This window comes from Mytilus edulis, chromosome 10 (genome assembly GCF_963676685.1).
Source record: "Mytilus edulis chromosome 10, xbMytEdul2.2, whole genome shotgun sequence".
In the NCBI taxonomy this organism is placed as follows: Eukaryota; Metazoa; Mollusca; class Bivalvia; order Mytilida; family Mytilidae; genus Mytilus; species Mytilus edulis.
Window position 1 is genome coordinate 23,946,412 of NC_092353.1, and position 22,132 is coordinate 23,968,543.

General features: G+C 32.3%; 2 protein-coding genes across 2 annotated transcripts; both read left to right on the forward strand.

Annotated features, from left to right (window-relative positions):
• Nucleotides 1-1,843: 1,843 nt before the first annotated feature.
• LOC139492657 (uncharacterized) lies at nt 1,844-3,592 on the forward strand. Its single transcript, XM_071280809.1, has one exon. It carries the CDS (start codon nt 1,844-1,846, stop codon nt 3,590-3,592), a length of 1,749 nt encoding a protein of 582 aa, XP_071136910.1.
• An 820-nt stretch (nt 3,593-4,412) lies between these two features.
• LOC139490720 (low-density lipoprotein receptor-related protein 6-like) lies at nt 4,413-21,425 on the forward strand. The gene is made up of 12 exons (XM_071277653.1): nt 4,413-6,695; nt 8,588-8,759; nt 8,948-9,169; nt 10,028-10,146; nt 10,812-11,096; nt 11,777-11,923; nt 13,065-13,239; nt 17,135-17,368; nt 17,787-17,905; nt 19,824-20,108; nt 20,558-20,698; nt 21,094-21,425. Exons 1-12 carry the CDS (start codon nt 6,617-6,619, stop codon nt 21,123-21,125), a joined length of 2,010 nt encoding a protein of 669 aa, XP_071133754.1. The 5' UTR covers nt 4,413-6,616; the 3' UTR covers nt 21,126-21,425.
• The last annotated feature ends 707 nt before the right edge of the window (nt 21,426-22,132 follow it).

A 22,132-nucleotide genomic window follows, 5' to 3' on the forward strand; every position in this document is an offset into this window, starting at 1 on the left:
CATTCGACCATTGTCTATATGATGGTCAGGGGTCGAAAAAAGACATCCAAATCAAGAAATTGAAATTAAATACGAAAAATATTGTCTCGCTTATAAATTATGGAATAGACACGTCTTTAGAAGCGTTAGACATTTTGTTTAAGATCGTACTTACAAGCTTAAGGTTGACTTTTTTTCCAAAAGTGAATTATCATTCTCAGATAAGCTTGATTGTTTTTTTCCGAAAATTTTGTACCTTTTAATCTTTTTTTTTGTTTTTGTTAAATACTAATTCAGTCTCAAATTATTGAACATGACTGTAGTTGCACCAAAGAAAGCATCGCTAAAACCAATTTGCTGCTGAAATGTAATGCACGATGTATTGAGATTTGAAAAAAAGGTATGGAGCAAATGTCAACGACGCAGCAACCCAGCAATACAATTTAACAAAACAAATGGTAAAGGACAAAAATAATATTTCCAGTTCAACATATTTAACTATTGTCAGTTTATTGTCTTAATTTTGTATGCCATAACCATTTAATGTAAATGTGTTTGTGCGAATAAAATATTGTCTATTGTCTATATTGTGGACATATTCTTTATTAAAGTATTCATTTGTAATTAACAAGAAGTAGTGATTTATCTTGTTTTACAGAGCAATGACTAAGCTTAGATGTACTACACAGTAGAGGAACGGACATGGAGAGTCAAGTATACATTATCCGGTATATGGGAAATGACAGGATGTCCTCACACTTCAATCTAATGTTATAGTGTTACATATTACAAGATAAGTGAACTGTTTATTTATGAAATTCTTATACTTTTCGACGTTATGTCTTTATTATGTTATCAGGTAAGAACAATTAAAATTTAAAAAAAATATTTTTTTTACATTTTGTCATGGCGTTCGGCTTTATGATATTTTCTTTATGTATCAAGTTCTTGCTAAAAATGTTTGAAAAAAAACATGTCTTATCATATATAGTCAGACGCAACAATTATAACATATTTTAGGCTGTCTACTTTTAAAATCATAATCTAAATAACTGGATTTCTAGGTAAAAAAACAATGTTCAGAAAACACGTAACAACGAATACGATGTTATTTTTTTCACTTGTTACAAGATATTTCTTTATTTACAATCAAATTATTAAAATACTATACATATGCATATTATATAATGTTTTCCATTTAGCAACTTTCTCTAATTCATAATTTCTTCTCAGCTGACTTACCCGGTAGGCCACACTTGCGATTTCAAATGGAACAAAATACATTAATTTTATAGTTCGTTCTTCTGTTGTACTGTTACACCACTGTCTTAGGTTAGGGGGGATCCCACTAACATGTGAAACCCCACCACATTCTGTATGTATGTGTCTGTCCAAAGTCAGGAGCCTGATATTTAGTAGTCGTCGTTTGTTGCTGTGTTACATATTTGTTTTTCGTTCATTGTTTTGTACATTAATTATACCGCTAGTTTTCTAGTTACAATTGTTTTACATTTGTGGTTGTGGGGCCTTTTAAAGAGGACTACGAGCTTGGTATTTTGTTGAAGACCGTACGTGTCATGTTGTCTCTTGTGGAGAGTTATCTCATTTGGCAATCATACCACATCATCTCTTTTATATTTGTTGTAGACACAAATATTAAAAACAAATTTGAGCAGTCTGTTTATTATAAGTTGTTTGTGTCCATAAATGTGCATTAATTGTAATTTCACTTCGTGTACATGTAACTATCAAATTGTTTATTTTCATTACAGTCATGATGTATAGAGTCCCCTCACAGTCAACTCGATAATTGTTTGACTATCGTTAACAGTATTTGTTCTAAACAATATTTTATCAGCACAGAATGGAAGAGAAACTCGATGGTCAGAAAAGAAACTCACGATGTAGAAGTCTGTATGAGGTAATAAATGAAGAAAAACGAAAATCAAAGCATAGTTCCTACAGTTCAGGCACCTCAGAAGTTGATTGTATCATTGCTGAAACTAGTATCTCTGAAGCCGTTGTAACAAGTGTTTCAACAGAAACTTTTGTTGTACTAGAACCTGGTAGTACGGTTAAACTAAGTGTAAGTGAAAATAAGGGAAAGGTTGACGACATTAAAAAGCCTTCAACAGATGATACAGAGAAAGATAATACCAAAGTTACTGTTAAATTGATACCACAAAAAGAAGAGATGCCACAAGCAGAAAATATCGCTAACAATGTGCTATCAGAACCAAATACTAAGCTTGAAGATGCAATCATGAAAGTTGAAACTTTGAAGAAAGACAAAAAGACGAAAGACAAAAAAAGCACAAGTAAAAGCGCCAATAAAGAATCGAAAGCGACAAGGTCAAAAAACGATTCAGCCAAAGAAATTACTACAGACAACACTGAGCAAAACGTGTCTGTATCAAAAGATGATACACAACCGAATTTTAAGGATGAAACATTACAAAATGGCGAGCCTACAACAACGGAAGGTGAAACGTCATTAGAACCGTCACATGAATCAGCATCGGCGGCTTCAGATGCTTTATTACAATCAGAATTGGTTTATTCACCGGAAGAAGTTGCTGTTATTGCACAGAAACTTACAATGGCTTTAGCAAAGCAAATGATAGAAGTCACCTCAAACTTGGGTAAAGAAATGATAAGCGCTGCAAACGATACATTGACATTATTCAACGGTTCCACACTTGAATTAGCAGATGTCGATTATTTTGTTATTTACAAAGCTGACAATCCGCAGCCAGGCGATGGCATTTCGTTTATAGCACGAATGGAATTGGGGACGAATGCAATTACTAAAGTTGTACCAGTAAGCCCTACCAAAGCATGGGTTTCTTATTATGGCGGTGGAATAAAACTGATCGACACCGTTAAGGAAGCAGTGGTTAATAAAATTGACATTCCAGGTCTTGAAACCATTGCAACACCCGATGAAACCTTTTTGTTCACAACCAATATAAAAAATTCTAACGTAGAGAAAATGCACACGGTTGGTGAAGGTGCATTTGGTTCTGCACCTATCGTCAAACTTAGTAAGTGTAGAATTGCATGTTTGTCGATGACAAAATCAGGAAAAAATATAATGGTTTGCGTTGAAAAAAGACATTCGTTTCTATGCATTCCCGGTAAAAGCGAGATTGTTGTTCAAATACACGAACTGAATGGTAAGCGCAGAAAAGAGTTGAAACCTAAAGTCGATGGTAAACAAACTCTGACCTTGAAAGGTTATCCAATAGTGATGTGTGAGAATGTGAACGGGGATATATGTATTGCTTCATTTAGTAGCGTAGATCATTCATGCTCCGTTGAAGTTTACGATAAGCATCTAGAACGACGCTTTGTTTATGACGGTGATAAGACCCTGTCCCCTCGTTTCATGTGTGAGGATATTTGCACCGACAGCAAAGGAAACATTCTTATGCTGGACAATTCTCTCAAATGCGTGCATATCGTTAACACAGATGGTGTTCTTGTCAAATTGATAACAACAGCAAAATATCAAATTGAAAATCCAAAATGTATAAATATTGACCCGGAAGGACGACTTTGGATAGGCCAGGGTCCTCCTGCTCAAATGATCATCTTGGAATATATTGTGTAAAAAATATTAAAATATGATGCCGACATTGATTTTGCTTTGGTTATTTCCAAAATTGGATTTGGAGTATACAAATTGCAACATTTATAAATCTTCATTTAAACAGTTATAAAATGAACATTTGTGTTGGTAGAAAAAGTAATATATAATTTGACTAAAGATTGATTTCTAGGCAGATTTTGCGCGAATTTTCGTTTGACCTTACTGCCACGTTTGAATTCATTAAGTATTTAAATAAGGCTTGAAATTTGTCATTTTGTTTGCTACTACATATGTAATCTTATTAAAAATTATACAGTCAACATTAAGTTAAATATGAAGAGTTATAATGACTGTATATCCATGCATCTTTCAGATCAGAGTGATATTTTCAAACGTTTTTAAAAGCCTGTAGAATAGATACTTTTATTTACTTAAACATTAATTGTTGTTCTAATGACATACTCGACAAAAACTCATGTCTTAAGTAAAACTATTATAATATAAGTGTATATACATGACAGTTGTCACTATAATATGAGGCCCAAGAGTTCGATAGGATATCTTAATAAAAGTTTAGTGCGCACGAGTTTTGAAAAACCGTCTTCATAATCGTTCAAGTAAAAAAGTGTTGTGATCTGAAAACATAAAACAATTAAGAGCAGCAATACCAACTGCATCTATACAGTAGTGTCAAAACTGTTTTAGGATGAACTTTAACCCAGAGTGTTGCAACCTTATAAAGAAGGGGATCCATTGCAATAATTTTGATCTTTAATTGAAAATATAGTTTTATTTTTTTCAGCCAGGAAATGTATGTTATATTAAAATTTTGTCTTTGGCAATTCATAATTTTACTATAACAACTCGACTGTGCATTAATTTCTTTCGTTTAGTGCCAATTTAAAATGTATATACATGTAATTGCACAATAATTGGTTGAGTCTTATTTTTGTCTTAGCTATCCATTTATGAGTAAACCAGCTCCTACAATACGTTGTGGTTATGTGTTTCACATTCGTTGCTTCATATTTTAATGATAAAAATTGCGCCAAAAAGTCAAAATCCTTTAAAATATTTACAATGCGTCTTTAGTATGAAAGATTTGTAATCTTCCTCGTCAAAGTAAAATTATGTAGGAGACATTGGTGAGAATACGTGATCCTTTACATTTAGTTGTTTTCTATTTTACATGTAAGTATGTAGGTGGATATAATTATATGTAAGTGCTTTCTAATCTTTCCATCAATTGTTTCACATTTTTTTTAAATATATAATCAATGTTCTTAAAAATGAGGATCAACATATTCTTATTTTTATATTTTGTTTAGATAATTTTTCTTGGCGTGTGTAAAATGTGGTTTTCCGTTTGTTTTTATTGAACATACGTCATATGCATTGTTTTTGTAACTTGAAATTAAAAGTACGTATCATATAAGAAATTGGGTAAATTCATAATGTGTAGCTATATGACAAATACCAATTATAGCCACTTTACCAAAACTGAGAAACTAGATTAAAAATAACCATCGACTTCTAAAATACCTACCCTTCATCTTCTTTCCCGAATCATCCCCATTGTATATGCATGTATGTCTACCGTTTTATGTAATGGTGATTATACTTAGAAGGTCGATCACACTTGCATGCAAAAGGAAAAAAGAGAAAGGGGACGTCGATATATGAATAAAATCAACGCATTAAAACTTAAAGCTATAAAGATACAACCATATTCAGCGACCATAAACAATTTTATCTTTCTGCCAGGAGATAGGATATCTTCAGCATATCTAGAAGTTAAATTGAAGTTCTTTGAAAGATTATTTTTTTTAAACCTATATCTAGAGGATAAACCATAAATCAAAATGATCAACGAATTACAAATTGAAATTTGGTACCAATGAAGATAAATAGAAATCCACAGTATGTAAACAGGCATTCAAATTTAATTCTAGTACGTTTTGTTAACTTATTGACTTTGACCATGTGAGTGCGACAAGGATAGGAGAAATTGGTGCAACCAATTATTATAACAATGAAGATATTTATTCGAGATAAAAGGCATGGAATTGACAAACACAATAAGGAAAAATGACATACAAATATAGCACTAGACGTACATAAGATTTTAAAGTTGCAGACACTGAAATAGTTTACAGTTATGATCTCTAAACATTATAATTCAAAATGAAAATTATGAAAATTTTCATCATTTTAATATTTGACTGGACTGTAATATTATTTAATGGACTAGATTTTCACTGTAGAGTAACTAAACCCTTAGGACGACTCTAAAAAAATATTGAATCTTATTTTCAATGATGTCCTAAATTCTTCGTAATCTACTTTCCTTTTCTAAAAATTGTATATTTTTGGAAAATACACAAAATCACTGGTGAACATATCAAACCTACATTTGAAAAAATGTCTTACTTTCGATTTAGCGAGTGGTCACATTGTGTCCTTTGGTAAACAGAGACAGTTTCAAGTCTTTTTGTGATGAGTTTGTAAGTAGTATAAAACGAATCTGTATGATTCTGAAGAAGACCTAAGGAGAGAATTAACTTTAAATATCAATGCTCCATGGTTAGCATACCACAGTAAAGCTAAATACGAATAAAAGGGACGACCAGAAATCAGTTAGGGAAGACTGGAATGATAATTCATTATTGCCAGTTTTAAAAAAATATATCTACCAGGAACCAGTTGGATAATACCTGGATGAAATAAATATTGCCAGTATTTAAAAATATAGCTTATATTTCTACATTCTTGCATAGTTTCTATTTTAAATCCAGAATTCCCCTTTGTCTTTTAAATTCTCTGCTCTATTTAATTTTAATAAACATGTATTTCAAATGCTTGCAAATTATGACTATAAATAGCTGATTTAACTTAGGTGTAGTTATTTATTGAATACATAAATTTTCATGAATCTATTTGTTACCCATAGCCAACATCGAAAGTACAAATATTTCATGAATTCAATATAACTCTAAACTTAGAGGAAGTTTATTTGACATTACATACTTACATGTAATAGTGAACATGAAAACAGCAGATAGAAATATTATAATTTTTTTGTGTTTTGGTAGTTTATTTTTACAAGTATCAGCATTCTTTGATGGTATGTTAAACTGTTGTAATACATCGTTCATTTATTTGACTACTAGTATAGCGTTTTTGTGCAAGTTTTAAGTAAAGTCTTTCAATTTTAGAAATTATATAGTTGTTTAAATATATTTTTTAACAAAAGAGAATATAATACAGATAAACTCATCGATCCTTGGAATAAACTTATTTTTACAGGATATCTATTTAACGTCGTAGTTAAATTTTTGAATATCATTTTTATCGATATTAACATTGTAATTTGATTTTGGTTTTGATGAATTAACATAAAAAAAATGACATTTGTTTGGCTGTACAGTACGCAAACGTATGGTCCTACACATTTCCGATAGGATAATATTCGGAATGAATATTTGGAATGCGTCAAAAAGACAACAACCCGACCAAAGAGCAGAAAACAGACGACGACAAAAATGGGTCTACAGCACAGCAAGAATTCAAATTCTGCAACCAGAAGCGGGCTTCACTTTTACTTAGAAAGCTTTGAAACATATAAATTAACTTAGATTTAAAAAAAAACACCATAAGGATGTAGTTATAGTTTTGCATTGGAAAAGGTCATGCTTTTCTCGGAGCATTTGTAACGCCATACCTTAATGAATTAGATGTCTCCTGGCTGGGACATAAGCCTGGCAGACTAGGATTTATTTAGAAGTTGTTATTGGCTTTGAACTAGCTTTTATTAACTATGAGTAATGCTTGATCGTAGCTAACTGTCACAGTCTTTTGCATTTATGTTAGTTGTTTTCGTGTTTAGTGCCAATCTTATTAGCCGAATTGTGAGACATTCTAGGAGATTTACACATCTTTTCTAATGCGCTTTTGTTACACCACTGTGTCAGGATATTCAGTATTGAGCCCTTACAATCATGACTTAAGTCGTGTGTATGGTGACTGTCTGTAACATGTGTTGTCTATAGGTGTATGGTGACTGTCTGTAACATTTGTTGTCTATAGGTGTATGGTGACTGTCTGTAACATTTGTTGTCTATAGGTGTATGGTGACTGTCTGTAACATTTGTTGTCTATAGGTGTATGGTGACTGTCTGTAACATTTGTTGTCTGTAGGTTTGTTTTTTTCACATTTTGTTATGCATTGATCTTTTACATCTGGACTACTGTACGTACATGAATGTTATTGGTTTGTTATTGGATTGTTGAAGTCCGTGAGTTTATCTAAAGTTGCTGACATCTCTTTATTTTGCTCTGGTCGATAGTTGTTTCATTTGAAATCATACTGCATCTCCTTATTCTCATATCTATAAAGAACTGCAAAGGAGTGTAAATTAAAGTACCTGTTCAGTAGTTATCGTTTGTTGATGTGGTTCATAATTTTTCTCGTTTCTCGTTTTTTATATAGATTAGACTTTTGGTTTTTCTGTTTGAATTGTTTTACACTAGTCATTTTTGGTCCATTTGAAGCTTGCTGTTCGCGATCGGTCGGAGTCAATGGTCCGTGCTGAATGCCGTATTTTGACCTATAATTGTTTACTTTTAACACATTGTGACTTGGAATAAGTGTTGTTTCATTGGCACCCAAACCACATCTTCTAAAGCTTTCATTTTTTTTATGAACAAGCGGGGTTTTTTTTATTATCAAAAACTTATATATAGTTGATTCAAGATAATAAAAAGATTACTTTCTCCCAATATAAAAAGGGATATCAAGAACAAAAGTGAATATGAACATGTTGTTTCAAAGTAAAAAAATGCATGCTCTTTGGTCGGAATTTTGTCTCTTTGACACAATCCCCATTTCCATTTCCATTTTCAATTTTAGATGACAAAATGATATTATGATGAATACTGAACGTCAAGGGTAAATAAGTAGAAAAAAGGGATTTGTTTATCTTAATAAAAACGTTGCTTCAATTTTATTTTTCACAGGAACACATCCAAATTTATTGTACGCTAATATACTTCAAATCGACTCAATTGAAATAAACACATGGAGAAACAACAGTGTTGTTCCAGGCTTGTCCAGGGCTATATCATTAGATTATCACTATTCCATGGGGCTCATCTTCTGGACAGATGTTCTAGAAATGAAAATAGCAACGTAAGTAATATCGTTTCATATGAGTTTCTCTGATCAGCATATTATAAATCGTTCAAAACAAACTATCAATCATTTAAAGATATTTGTTATATACCAGGTTAAATATTTTTAAACTAATATCTATATTGCAATGTAGTCAAACATGAAAAAAAACCACTTTAATTTTCCATTTTTTCCCATTAAAACAGGATGCATATAGATAACATACTGAACATAAACGAAGACATAGTAAGAACAAAGATTGGTAGACCTGATGGTATAGCTGTGGATTGGATATACAACCATCTGTACTGGACTGATGATGTTTACCATCATATACAAGTCTCTAATCTAGACGGCAGTATGAGAAGGACACTTATTGATTATGGAATAGAAAGACCCAGAGCTCTCGCTTTAGATCCTAACAGAGGGTACGTCAACACGATACAATGGCTAATGTATAAACTACATGCATCTTATTATTTCTTGATTGACTTCAACATTTCTTTGACTTCACTGTGTGGTTTCCATAACAACCCAAGTCATATTTATCATTTGACTGCTTCGTCTATTCGTTTTGACACAACTGTTTTACATAATTTTATATGTTTTCTTTTGCAATTTTTTGTATTTACAAATAATTTATTTCTTTTTCCTGTCCTTTGAAGCTGAAATTGAGCGTTACAATTAAAAGCAACCCGAAAAAACCTTCGAAGGTATATCATTATTAAATGCTATTTTGAAGTTTTTTCAAATAAGTTTAATTGATAATTCATAATAATAACATCAGATGTTTATATGTTTCATTATAATACGTTATTCTGATTGGCTAACTGCAATCTTGCGTTATTCCTTAATCAACTTCATTTAACATAATACAATTTTCATTCATAATAACACGAGGTCCCACAATAAAGTGCACAGGTAAATTAAATAAAAACTTGATAAAAACCGTGTTTTCATGATCCTAGCTTAAAAATGTAATTATAAGTATGGAATGCTTCTTTTTGTAACTTCATAGGGTTGTAAAAGCGTTGACCGTGCGCACATTTTTAGAATGAAGCTCGTCCGCGCTTCAAACAAAATGTACTTCGGTCAACGCTTTTACAACCAATGAAGTTACAAAAAGAAGCATTCAATTCTTAACTAAAGAAACATAAAAGTTGCAACTTGTCATGAAACTAACTTTTTATAAGAAGAAAACTAACTCAACCTAAATGAATTAAAAAAATATATGATTAGCGCCACGCACTGGCTTGACCACTCATCCTTTGAATTATTCGTTGCAGAATAATGTTCTTCTCTGACTGGGGAAGTGTTCCTCGGATAGAAAGATGTGGACTAGATGGACGGGATAGGCAGATTATAGTAGTGACTGATATTGCCTGGCCTAATGGACTTGTTATAGGTATTCAATACACATTATTTTGTTTACAAGCGCCAGTAACTACATTATTAAAATAAATATTGTTATTGTTTTAGAATATGTGTTTTACCTCTGCTGATTACAAGTAATTCAACACCATTAAGTGTAAATGCTTTTTTTTTCACTGAAATATGTTAAAACCTCTACAAGGAACAATTCATATGTATATAAGCATATTTACTTTGTATACGCGAATCCCTTTTATGTACTACTTCATTTAACATGGGGGTCCCGGTATCAGAGTGCATGTATAAATAGTAGAACTCTTGTATCACCAGCCAGCTGTGAGTCAACACTGATGTTGAGATTTCGAATCCTGGAATTGGCAGGTGCACTCGACTTCAATCTTAACTGACTAGAAATATTACTTTTTCTACCAAAGGTCGGTCGTTCTCTCTAAGCACTCCGGTTACCCCCGCCAATATAACAGACCGCCACGAAATAGTGTTTAAACAGGCGTTCAAACACCTACATGTATCAATCAATTATTAAAACAATTAATGGTTATTAATGAACTTTTTATAAAAAAAAAGCGCTTGGGTAGAAAACAAAACCTAAATGGTATTTTTTAAAGACAATAGTTCTTATTTGAATATACTAGTATTTCTTTATAAAAATATTAAAATCATTAAATTCTCAAACTGCAGATCACAAAGAGGATAGACTTTATTGGACAGATGGAGCTTTATTTCAAATCAAATCTTCAACATTGGACGGAAAAGATGTGAAGACAATAATCAAAGATGTCAAATATCTGCCTCATCCATTTGGTATCGCTGTTCATAACCAATATGTTTACTGGACTAATTGGGAGTATAAATCGTTGTTGAGAACTAATAAATACGACGGATCTTACGTCGAAACAGTGCAAAGAGACTTGACATCACCGATGGATATTAAATTGTATGGCAGTAATGTTCAGCGAGATTTAGGTAGGTGTTTTGATATATCACCTCCTCTACGATCTGGCAGTCATGAAATATTTTTAAAAAATAATTGCTATATGCTTGTTCATTTAACTATTTAAAATTATTTCATCTTGCAAACATCTCCGGTACTGACATGATTAATAACAAACCTTTTTAAGTTGTTTGCCCATTTATAAATTTGGAAATATAAAGAAACTAAATAAATGTTGCAACACCCTCAGGCAAAATGGCTTAAGAAGGATTTGGATATTAGCTCAGTTCTTTTTTTATTTTATAGCTCTTCAACTTTATCGGTTTTATTCATCCTTGGCTTTCAAATATTCAGCTTTGGCCGTTCCTGATGAAAGTGAATCCAGAAAAGCGTTTCAAACGCATTAAAATAACGTGTTATTACTTTGTATTGAGCACAAGCCGAGTCCATAAATTTAAAGATTCTAGAATTACACAAAATAAAACACAAAGAAAAGGACAGAAGATATCAAGAAAACGCTTACAAATCATTAGTCGACTCAAAAACAGATAGCATTCTACAAAACACTACAAAGAACAGTCAGGACAAATATTGCTGGCTTCAGCGTGTTCGATTTGCAAATAATTACATGTCTCTTATTAAAACTATTTGTGTTGATTACTTCTGTTTCATGAACATATCATGCCATTGCTATGCCTTCTTTGTGAAGCAGGATCAAATGTTTGTGGATATTTTAACGGAGGATGTTCACATCTGTGTTTTCCAACATCACCATGGTCAAAAAGAAACGCTAAGTACACGTGTTCTTGTCCGGATGGGTATGACATCGAGTCTGATAATCAAACTTGTACAAAACATGGTAGGTGTTTGGCTACAGTTTTAAGTATTGTATTTTTTAACCAAAATCATGATCACCTTTCATATTCTAAGTTGATTAGGCCCACTAGAACACAACTGTGCCATCGCAGGTCCGTGACTGAAATGAAGTACCTATGCCTTAGTTTTACTCTAGCTTTTAGTTTCCATATTGTCATCTCATAAAGTCGTGGTGATTGTAATGTGCAAATTTTTTTCTCTGCTTTCAACACTCTTACTGTTTGAGCCCGTCCTGATTTTCTTACTACAACAATAATCTTAATCATAAATTAAATTTGATTTTTTGTTATCTTATTAACCATTTAGTGGTGATGAGGTGGAGAAGGACATACTTGTTAAATAGTGTACTTGCGTATTACATGGAAATAAAAAAAAAACCTACTAATAAATGAAACCAGGTTTACCTGATTCAGGGGGGATTTTCAGATACAACAAAAAAATCAGCATTGTAGATTGCCTTTCTTATTGTTTTCGTTTAATCTTTAATTTCATTTTACTTAATTTATAACAATATAAAAGAAAAGAAATTAAAGAAATTATTATAAATAATTTTAATTTTTGAGTGGGAAGACATACGTAGGCTGAATCTTTTGCCCTTTCTGAACAAAACATTACATTTTTCTGTGTCCAAATAAAAAACAATGACTTCAAAGTTGTCATGATTATCATTTATAATATAAAGAATACAGACGGCCACTATAAAGTGTTATTCTCACAGAAAAAAAAAGAGTTTTATTTCATATCTATAATACTAAAATAACGAGGTCCAATCAACTTTATAAAGAGCTAATATAGGATTATTGTATCTTCATCTTATAGTTCCCTCCTCCGCCATTTTGAATTCTGTCTGCACCTACTATTTTTTCGGCACAATTGGAACTCGTTCAGAACACAGTTCTGTCTCGTATAACTGAACTTCCGGTTGATTCCGTGCATTCCGATCGTCTAGACTCGCCAACCGAGCGCACTCGTATATACTATTGGTATCGTTGTCAGATTCGACCCGGAACTTGTTCTTGAAGACTTGTTTTCTTTATGGATTGAAATATCTCTTTGTGTAAACTATCAGTTTAAACTATACTTTATAATAAATACAGTCATGTAATACAATAAATTTATTTTAGGAGGAAATACACAGCTAATTTTAGCTGAACATCAGAGCATTTCCAGGATAGACTTAGATTCTCTTCAATCAGACTCTCTTGATGTGACTGGCTTGCTGAACACTATAGCAATTGACTTTCACTTGGAAAAAGATCTGATATTTTGGACAGACGTTACATTGAAAGGCATTTACGTGTAAGGCATAATATGTATTCTAATCTTGTATCTATGCACGGAAGCGTATTAATCACTGGTGGTAAGCGCATGGTCGTAACTAAAAGTTACGACCATCTGAATATGGGAGACAACTCTAGGGATAAGTTTTTCTTTTCCGATTATCGTGCAGTAAAAGGTTCATTTGAGTCAAACCGCTTGTCTCATATACACATATCGTGAGTGCATTCTTATTGAAACCAAATTTGACACATAAAATCATTCCAATTTTCGTAAAATAGTCATTCAAAAATTCGAGCATGATGGTCGTAACTTTAACTTGTGATGGTCGTAATGTCAACTGTAGTATTTTGGATGATGGTCGTAACCGACACAAGATGGTCGTAACTTTGAAAGATGACCGTAACTCATGTATTTAGACGAACTTTTATCAAGCTATTTTAAAAGTACTGTGCACATGCATAACCATGTTAATAAACTCAGTTGTTATACAAAGTTTACTACAAAAAAATATTATTTCATTTGTTACTCTGAGAATGGTATGCAGAAATTAAGTTAAAGAAATATCAATCATACATTTTTGATATGTTCCAAACGACCATCATTTAGGAGAAACAGTGAAAATTAATCAACTCACATTAAGCCAAATGGTATGTTAGGGTTGAGTATTAATATATTTTTACTGTACGTTAAGACATAAAATTGTTGAATATTTGCTTTCAGATTTTTTTTTTTACTTACGACTTTTTACTTCCTGCAAATATGTCGGCAGATGAAATTATTGAACGTACAATTTTGAACAATCTTCTTTAAGTTTTAATCAGCTATTGCAGTTTTTATAAACTATTGGCTTTCAAATATTCGGCTTTTGGTGAATCATGAATAATGAAAATCCACAAATGCCTGGTGTTTTTATCGTGTTGTCTTTATTTTTTATCAATTGCATGACGATCTTGCGGTATATCATTGATAATTGTTATAAGTATTGTTTCAGAATAAAAACTTAATCCATGGTGTCGCAATGAACATTGTGTTAACCTAGAAAGTATGAATAAGGTTGATATATTTTACAATGCTACACGCGTTGAATTTAAGAGTAAGATCAAATATCAGTAGTTTGTAGACAGGATAATATTACAAGGTAGAACTAAATGTACTGCGGCAAATATTACATACATATATGCAGGTATATATTTTACAATGATACACGCTTTGAATTTAAGAGTAAGATCAAATATTAGTAGTTTATAGCCAGCCTTGTAGCTAAGATAATATTACAAGGTAGAACTAAATGTACTGCGGCAACTATCACATACATATGCAGGTTGAAAATAATATTTATGTTATATGTTTATATTGTATGAATGTACTCAGATTTAAAAGACCAGCACGCTGAGTTGAAGCATAAAGATCCATATTTTAAATATTATCCTGGATACAATCTATGTATGAATACTGTTTGCTGAAGTCCTTTTGCTGAAATTCAAAAAAAAAATACATTATCATCAGCACATAGTAAACAATATGAATTGCTGACCCCCATATTCCTTAGAAAGAAGTTTAAGGATCCATACTGTGAAGGAATTTTTTTAACTCGTGTAGAAATTTTGACTCTAAATATGCCTCCTCTAGTAGTGGAAAGATGATCCCAAATTGTCAAGCCTGTGCCAGTATCTGATCATAGACTTTGCAATGACAAAATACAGAGTGAATCTACCGAGCTAAGAAAGAAAGGCAAAATGTGTTTCTCTTTTGGTAACACCAAGTAAATTTTTACAAAATTCAATGCGTAGTCTTTCTGAAAGAATCTTAGGATAAGCCTGATCTACATTTTTTTGCTGAAGTTAAAAAAAAATGGCAAGATCATCAGCATATGTATAGTAAAGAATAGGCTGGTCGTGAATAAACAACAGCTGGACCAGGGGAACTTTTAACACAATCAGGAAGTTCATTTATAAAAAAATTTAACAAATTTGGACTCAAATTATCTCCCTGTTTTACTCCAACTTTAGTTCTAAAGAGATCTCTTACCATACTCTAACTATAAATCAATAGCTTAAGTTTTATCCATGGGAGAATGACAGTATCAAAAGCCTTCTGGATATCAACAAAGCAGGCAAACACTCTACCTTCTTTTGTATTACAATACTTATTTATAATAGTTTTTAGAATGAACATAATATATGGTCAGATGGTTGTGTGTTTTTTTTTTTTTTTTTTTTTTTTTTTTTTTTTTTTTTTTTTTTTTTTTTGGTAAACCAAATTTGGCTCTCATCAATGATATGATATTTATCTAAGGATTTACAAAAGACGTGTATCAAGTATCTTTATAAAAAGGCTTCAGTAATTGTAATTCCTCGATAGTTATTAAGATCGGATGCATCATTCCCTTTATGAATTGGGAATAAAAGACGTGTGGTCCAGGGTTCATGGTATTTTCCATAAGAAAGACAAAGATGTATAACGGATAGCATGGTACCAATAGGCGTTTTCAGAATTTTCTAAAACCACGGGTAATAATTATACCTGAACTTCGAATTTGCACCTTATAATCAGCTTGACTATATACCAAATGACAATACGACTTCTCAAATTCCAGGCTAAGAATAAGATGTATGTTGTTTAATTCGACAACGGACCTGCGAATTCGCGGATATGGTCTTGTCTCGATAACGATATACACATAACATTATTTTGACTCCTTACTTATGCTCTTTCGTCTTAAAGTATCACTTTTAAATTGTAGATTTTTCTTTTAAATTCCACCTAGTAGGTACATACTAGTTTTTAAAAAGTTTATCTTTTCAATACATGCACAATATAAAGAAAATAAATCAGGATACTGTTATTTCATGTGATGTCAAATTTGTTAAAATCGCCTTTTCTTAATTCGTAACTAAGAATGATCATAACCAGAGCTGTGTGTTAAAATGAATTCTCCACTTTTGAGAATTTATATTGTTATTAAACTTAACAGCTTATAATTAGTTGCCTCTTGGTTGATTTTATACATTATAGTTTAAGTAACAGTGACTGGTCATTTCATTTTGTATTGGTTTTTTTTTTCGATTCGTTCCAATTTTCTTTCCTTTCGCACTTTACAGGTATCCCTCTCTTCACCTCTTTTAGTTTTTATCATTTAGTGAAATCAACTTCACCAATATATCATATAATATATTCATATAACAAAAGACACGTTTAAAACTATTGACTTGTCTTATTAGGTCCTATTTAATAAAGAGTTACGACCATCCTGAACATTTTTGTTTTTTTAGTTACGACCATCATGCTCGAATTATTGAATGATCATTTTACGAAAATTGGAATGTTTTTATGTATCCAATTTTGTTTCAATATCAACGCACTGACGATTAGTATGTATGAGACAAGCGGTTTTACTGAAACATTGTTTTACTGCACGAAAATCGGAAAAGGAAAATGTATCCCTAGAGTTGTCTCCCATCTTCGGATGGTCGTAACTTTAAGTTACGACCATCCGCTTACCACCAGTGATTAATGACATAGATCCAATTGTATTTTCAAATCAGATTTGTTTTTTATCTTTATATTTCAAGAATAATCTTTTTACACAATTATTGCAAACTTACAAGTGGTTCAATCTGATAACTACCATTAAAATACAGGTATAATATTAAAAAAAAATAAGGCGATGTGGTGTGAACTACCCACCAGGTCATCATACGGACATCAACAATGATCAAAACACATGGCGTCTTATATGAAACGCACTGACTTCAAAAATGAATAATCGATGAAGTTACATCACCACGAAAATTTTCTTGTCAAGTTTTTACAAAGTGCGCTGCAATATTTTTATAATTTATCTGTTTGTTTGTCAATGTTCCTAATATCACTAATCGACATTTATTAAATATTTATTTTCACCTATATTTAGTTCTTATTTGTCTGGAGGATTGCTGTCAGGGCTAGGAATACGAAAGACTATAGTATCAGAGGATATAAATACACCTGATGGTATGGCGGTTGATTGGATCTATGATCACATTTATTGGACAGACGCAAGCCTGGATCATATACAAGTGTCCAATCTAGATGGAACGTTTAAGAAAACCTTGATTAATACTAGGTTAGATCAACCAAGGGCTATTGCTTTACTTCCACAAGAAGGGTATGTTGATTTCTAATCTCGGTAGATGAAATCTTAATTATAATAAGCTAGCAATTAAATAACAGAATTTACAGCGATCAACGAAGACACACAGGTGTGTGTCTAGAATGTCCTTTTTAGCTTTTCATAAGACTATGTTTGCCATATTAGTCACTCATATGATATGATATATAGCATGTGACCTATGAGCATCGTTAATGTGTTAAGATGTGTAAGTTTCATATTGAGGGTTGCTATCTCATTGGTGGTTTTCTCACATCTTCTTTACTTTGGTTATTAGCGATTACGACATAACAGATTGAAGAGACTAAAAACGATGTAAACTGTTGCTACAGCATCAGAATAATAGTATTGTTTTGATAAGTTAACCTGTTATTGTTTACTAGTATTTGTTATTTTAAAAGATTTCTCATTACAGCTTAATGTTCTTTACTGACTGGGGTAATATCCCAAAGATTGAACGGTGCGCTATGGATGGCACAGAACGATACACAATAATTACCAAGGAAATAATATGGCCAAATGGTATTGTTATCGGTAAGATAATATTATTTAGTACAGAACATTTTTGAAAGAAAATATTTGCATGACATTTGTGAGTAGACATTTCTGCCTAATTCAATCCATTATCGTTTGTTGGATATAATTGTTCCCTTGCATGGCAGTCGAAACTAAATATAAGAAATCTAAAATTATCAAAAGTTAAAGAGCAATGAATTCAGAAAAGAAAGAACAACAAAGTGACACAAAAACATTATAAGTAACACTCCGATTACATCATTAGAGCATATTGCACTGTTTCTATGAAAGACTAGTGTAGATCCATTTATTTTCGTGCACATGGGTATCAATTTTTGTGGTTTGGAGAAAGCTTGCATTTTTCGTCAGTATTTGACCTCGAGGTTTTGCCAATTCTGTTAACAAAGCATAAAAGTAGCATTCCTGTAAATAAAGACAATATATTTTTCCATAGAAAGGACTTTTTACGACCAAAACTGTACCACTTTGAAAAATCATATCATAGAAGGGAAAGCCCAAGTGCACTACTATGTTTTTCAAAAGTTAAAATTTATATAAATGTGCGGCATATTTTCATAATTTATACCCCGAACTTAAAGAGATTTTAAAAGCATAATGTACTAGAATGCTTTACTACCCCTACGATCACTTTGGGTCTACCTCAGAATTTAAGGCGGCCGTAAATTATGTTTTGTTGGACTGGTAACATTCCCAAGTTGTGTTTCTATGAGATGATACATAGAGATTGAAAACAGAGTTTACTGTGCATATTGCTTTCCCCCCGTTTTTTTCTATATTGGCTATAGATATAGAGGGGGGTTGAGATCTCACAATTTAAAACCCCGCCGCATTTTTGCGCCTGTCCATAGTCCGGAGCCTCTGGTCTTTGTGAGCTATTTATATATTTCGGAGTTTAGTAATTAAAACGTCCACTATCACTGAACTAGACACATGTTTGTTTAGGGGACAACTGAAGCATGCAGGATTTTCTCGCTGTAATGAAGACCATTTAGTGGTCTTCGCCTGTTTTCTGGTCTTTGTTCGGATTGTTGTCTCTCTGATACATTTCTTATTTCAATCTCAATTGCATATGTGGGAACCTGAACTTGAACGAAACAAATTATGAATAGTGTATATCTTCCAAAAAGAGGGGTGGTTTGTTAAACAGTTGTATTTTAAAAGTGACGCCTATAGAAAATGTCTAATTCTTTGAACATTTATGTTCGTACCTACGAAAACCACGTGCATGAACATTGGTGCATACATTTTACATATCCAATGAAAATTATTATAATTAATCCAAAGTATATAGTTGTTCGAACAGTTATAGTGAAGGGTAGGTAATGAATTAGTTATCAAAGATATCAGGCTTATAATTCTATACGGCTGACGCACGTTTCGTCTACAAAAGACTCGTCAGTGACGCTCAGATCAAAATAGTTAGAAAGCCAAACAAGTTGATGAGCATTGGACAAATCCGTTGTCCCAACTGCAGTTAATGCAATATATACCTGGGATAAGCAAATTCCTAGTATTTCGAATTTTCAATACTTTGGCAAACATCCACCAGTAGCAACATCGACCCATTGGTGTAGATAGTTTTTAAAGTTTCCAGGCGTATAATTTAATATGCCAGACGCGCGTTTCATTTACATTAGACTCATCAGTGACTTACAAATCAAAATAGTTCGAAAGCCATTTTCATAGTCATTTTCTTTTAATTTACAATTTGAAAAGACAGTAACGATAGAACGTAAAGTATGATCAAATCAAATAACACATATCTGAAAGGGTGATATAGCAGATTGTTGTCCCTCGAAAAAAATATTGTCAACTGTCGCTTGACAATGTATCCTCGGGGTAACAATCTGCTCTCTCATTCTATAAGTCGTTATTTTTTTGTATAGAATATTAGTACATGACTTAATTTTTCTAGATAAAATTGGAAGACGTATATATTGGACTGATGGTTATCTCCAACTCCTTAAATCATCGACTTTTGATGGCACCGATGTTTATACGATAGTTCAGCTCGCTAAAAAGACATTTCCACAGCCATTCGGTATAGAATTATATGATGATCAAATATATTGGACTAACTGGAATGCTAAAAGTGTTTACACTGTTCATAAATACAAAGGCAATGATATGAAGCCACTTATAACTGGATTAAAAGCACCGAGAAATCTGAAAATTATATCAAAAGAAACCCAGAAGAAAGGTACTTAAATGCGTTGTTAATATTTTAAAAAATCGAATATGTTAGACTCACTGGAACTCTAAAAGTGTTTACACTGTTCATAAATACAAAGGCAATGATATGAAGCCCCTTATAACTGGATCAAAAGCACCGAGAAATCTGAAGATTATATCAAAAGAAACCAAGAAGAAAGAAAATCTAATATAATGAATCTTACATCTCTCTCTCTCTCTCTCTCTCTCTCTCTCTCTCTCTCTCTCTCTCTCTCTCTCTCTCTCCTATTTACTTTAACTGAATGCTCTCTCTCTCTCTCTCTTTCTCTCTCTCTCTCTCTCTCTCTCTCTCTCGCCTATTTACTTTAACTGAATGCTCTCTCTCTCTCTCTCTCTCTCTCTCTCTCTCTCTCTCTCTCTCTCTCTCTCTCTCCTAATTACTTTAACTGAATTCAGATTCTTATTATTTTTAACCAGGTACAAACCTATGTGGGAATAATAATGGTGGCTGCCAGCATCTGTGTCTCCCTGTTCCTATCACTTTAAACAGTGCAGGGTATAGCTGTGTTTGTGCTGATATGTTTAGTAAGGATAACACATTGGAATGTATTAAGAAAGGTAAATTTATTATACATGTATTTATATATTATTCATAATATTTATTTTATTTGCATTATGATACTTATATTATTGGTATCTAAAACAAGAAACATGCTGAAATAAATTTTTGTTTTGTTTTAACCGTGTAAAACTATTATCAGGAACAAAACGATATAAAAATCAAGGCATATTAGAAATGTAGCCAAAATCAACGACCAAAAAGTGAACATTGCTTAAAAATCAATAAACGCATGTGGACGTATCTAATGTTTTCATCAGCTACTCGTTTTTATGTATACATATGAAACCAAAAGACACTATTTTTGCTTACTCATTTTTATCAAAATCATTTTTAAAAGTACCATAATCGGATTTGTATGTACGTCTATAATTTGATTATGTATTTATTTTAGATCCAGCAGAGTTGGTGAAAGACGAGCTGTAAAGACGGATACTCAAAATTTGTTAAATTTTGATAGTCTTTGTAACTTTTACATGAGATCTATTGCTAGTGTCATTATTTCATTAATTTGAACTATCATAAGACTTTCATTCTAAGACCAATTATTTTTCTAAACTAATATTCCATACGGAGTTTTCCGTAGCAAGTGACGATTCGGACTATTCTTATTTATATGAATATATCAATCCTCGAACAAACAATAGTTTTGAGAATCTACTGTGATAAACAAATTGATCAAAACAAAGAGATATTTTGCAACAATTAATCATCAAATATTCTGAATTATATTTTGGTACGCCAGACACACTTTTCGTCTACATAAGACCCATCAGTGGATGAAAGTTGTTTGATGTTGAAAATGATGTACCAAGTTGAAGATCAGAGAGTAATTAAAATCAATAATTTCGAAAATTTGTGATAAATATACGACTTTAGCATTATTTGTCTAGTGGTAAAAAATGTACTCTCTACGAGAGTTGGTTGAAAACGAAACGTTACGACAAAACAGATGATTTCAGCGTCCCAATTGTGACCTTTTCATTTTTAAACCAAGAGTTCCAAATGGTGAAGTTGAAATCATCACTTCGTAAATTTTACGGACAAAATCACGAGTTGGTTGACCGTCATGGAATATCCGTTTCACAGATGTGATCGGATATGTTCCTTACGTCGTTTCTAAAATCCCGTTCCCTTTTCACGAATGTGACCTACCGAACAAGACTGCTTTCCGATTTGTAACAACACGAGCAATACGACGAGTTCCACATGCAACAGAATCACCCCCAGTTTTCGGAAGCGTTTTTGATGGGGTTCGTGTTGTTGTTGTACCACTATTTGTGACACTTTTACCTATTGTTAATGTTTGTTTTGTTCACACATCGTTGTCAATATAATGTAATTTGATGCGACTGTCATACAAGTAAGAGGTTTAGCTTGCTTTAAAACCAGGTTTAATCGACCATTTTCATTATAAGAAAAGGCCTGTACCA

Bases quoted from the DNA above. Each gene is read 5' to 3' on its own strand.
- LOC139492657 (XM_071280809.1), top strand. From the start codon at position 1,844: ATGGAAGAGAAACTCGATGGTCAGAAAAGAAACTCACGATGTAGAAGT.
- LOC139490720 (XM_071277653.1), top strand. From the start codon at position 6,617: ATGAAAACAGCAGATAGAAATATTATAATTTTTTTGTGTTTTGGTAGT. The intron at 9,170-10,027 runs GTACGTCAACAC...TATTCGTTGCAG, and splicing joins GCTTTAGATCCTAACAGAGG to AATAATGTTCTTCTCTGACT. The intron at 20,109-20,557 runs GTACTTAAATGC...ATTTTTAACCAG, and splicing joins AAAAGAAACCCAGAAGAAAG to GTACAAACCTATGTGGGAAT.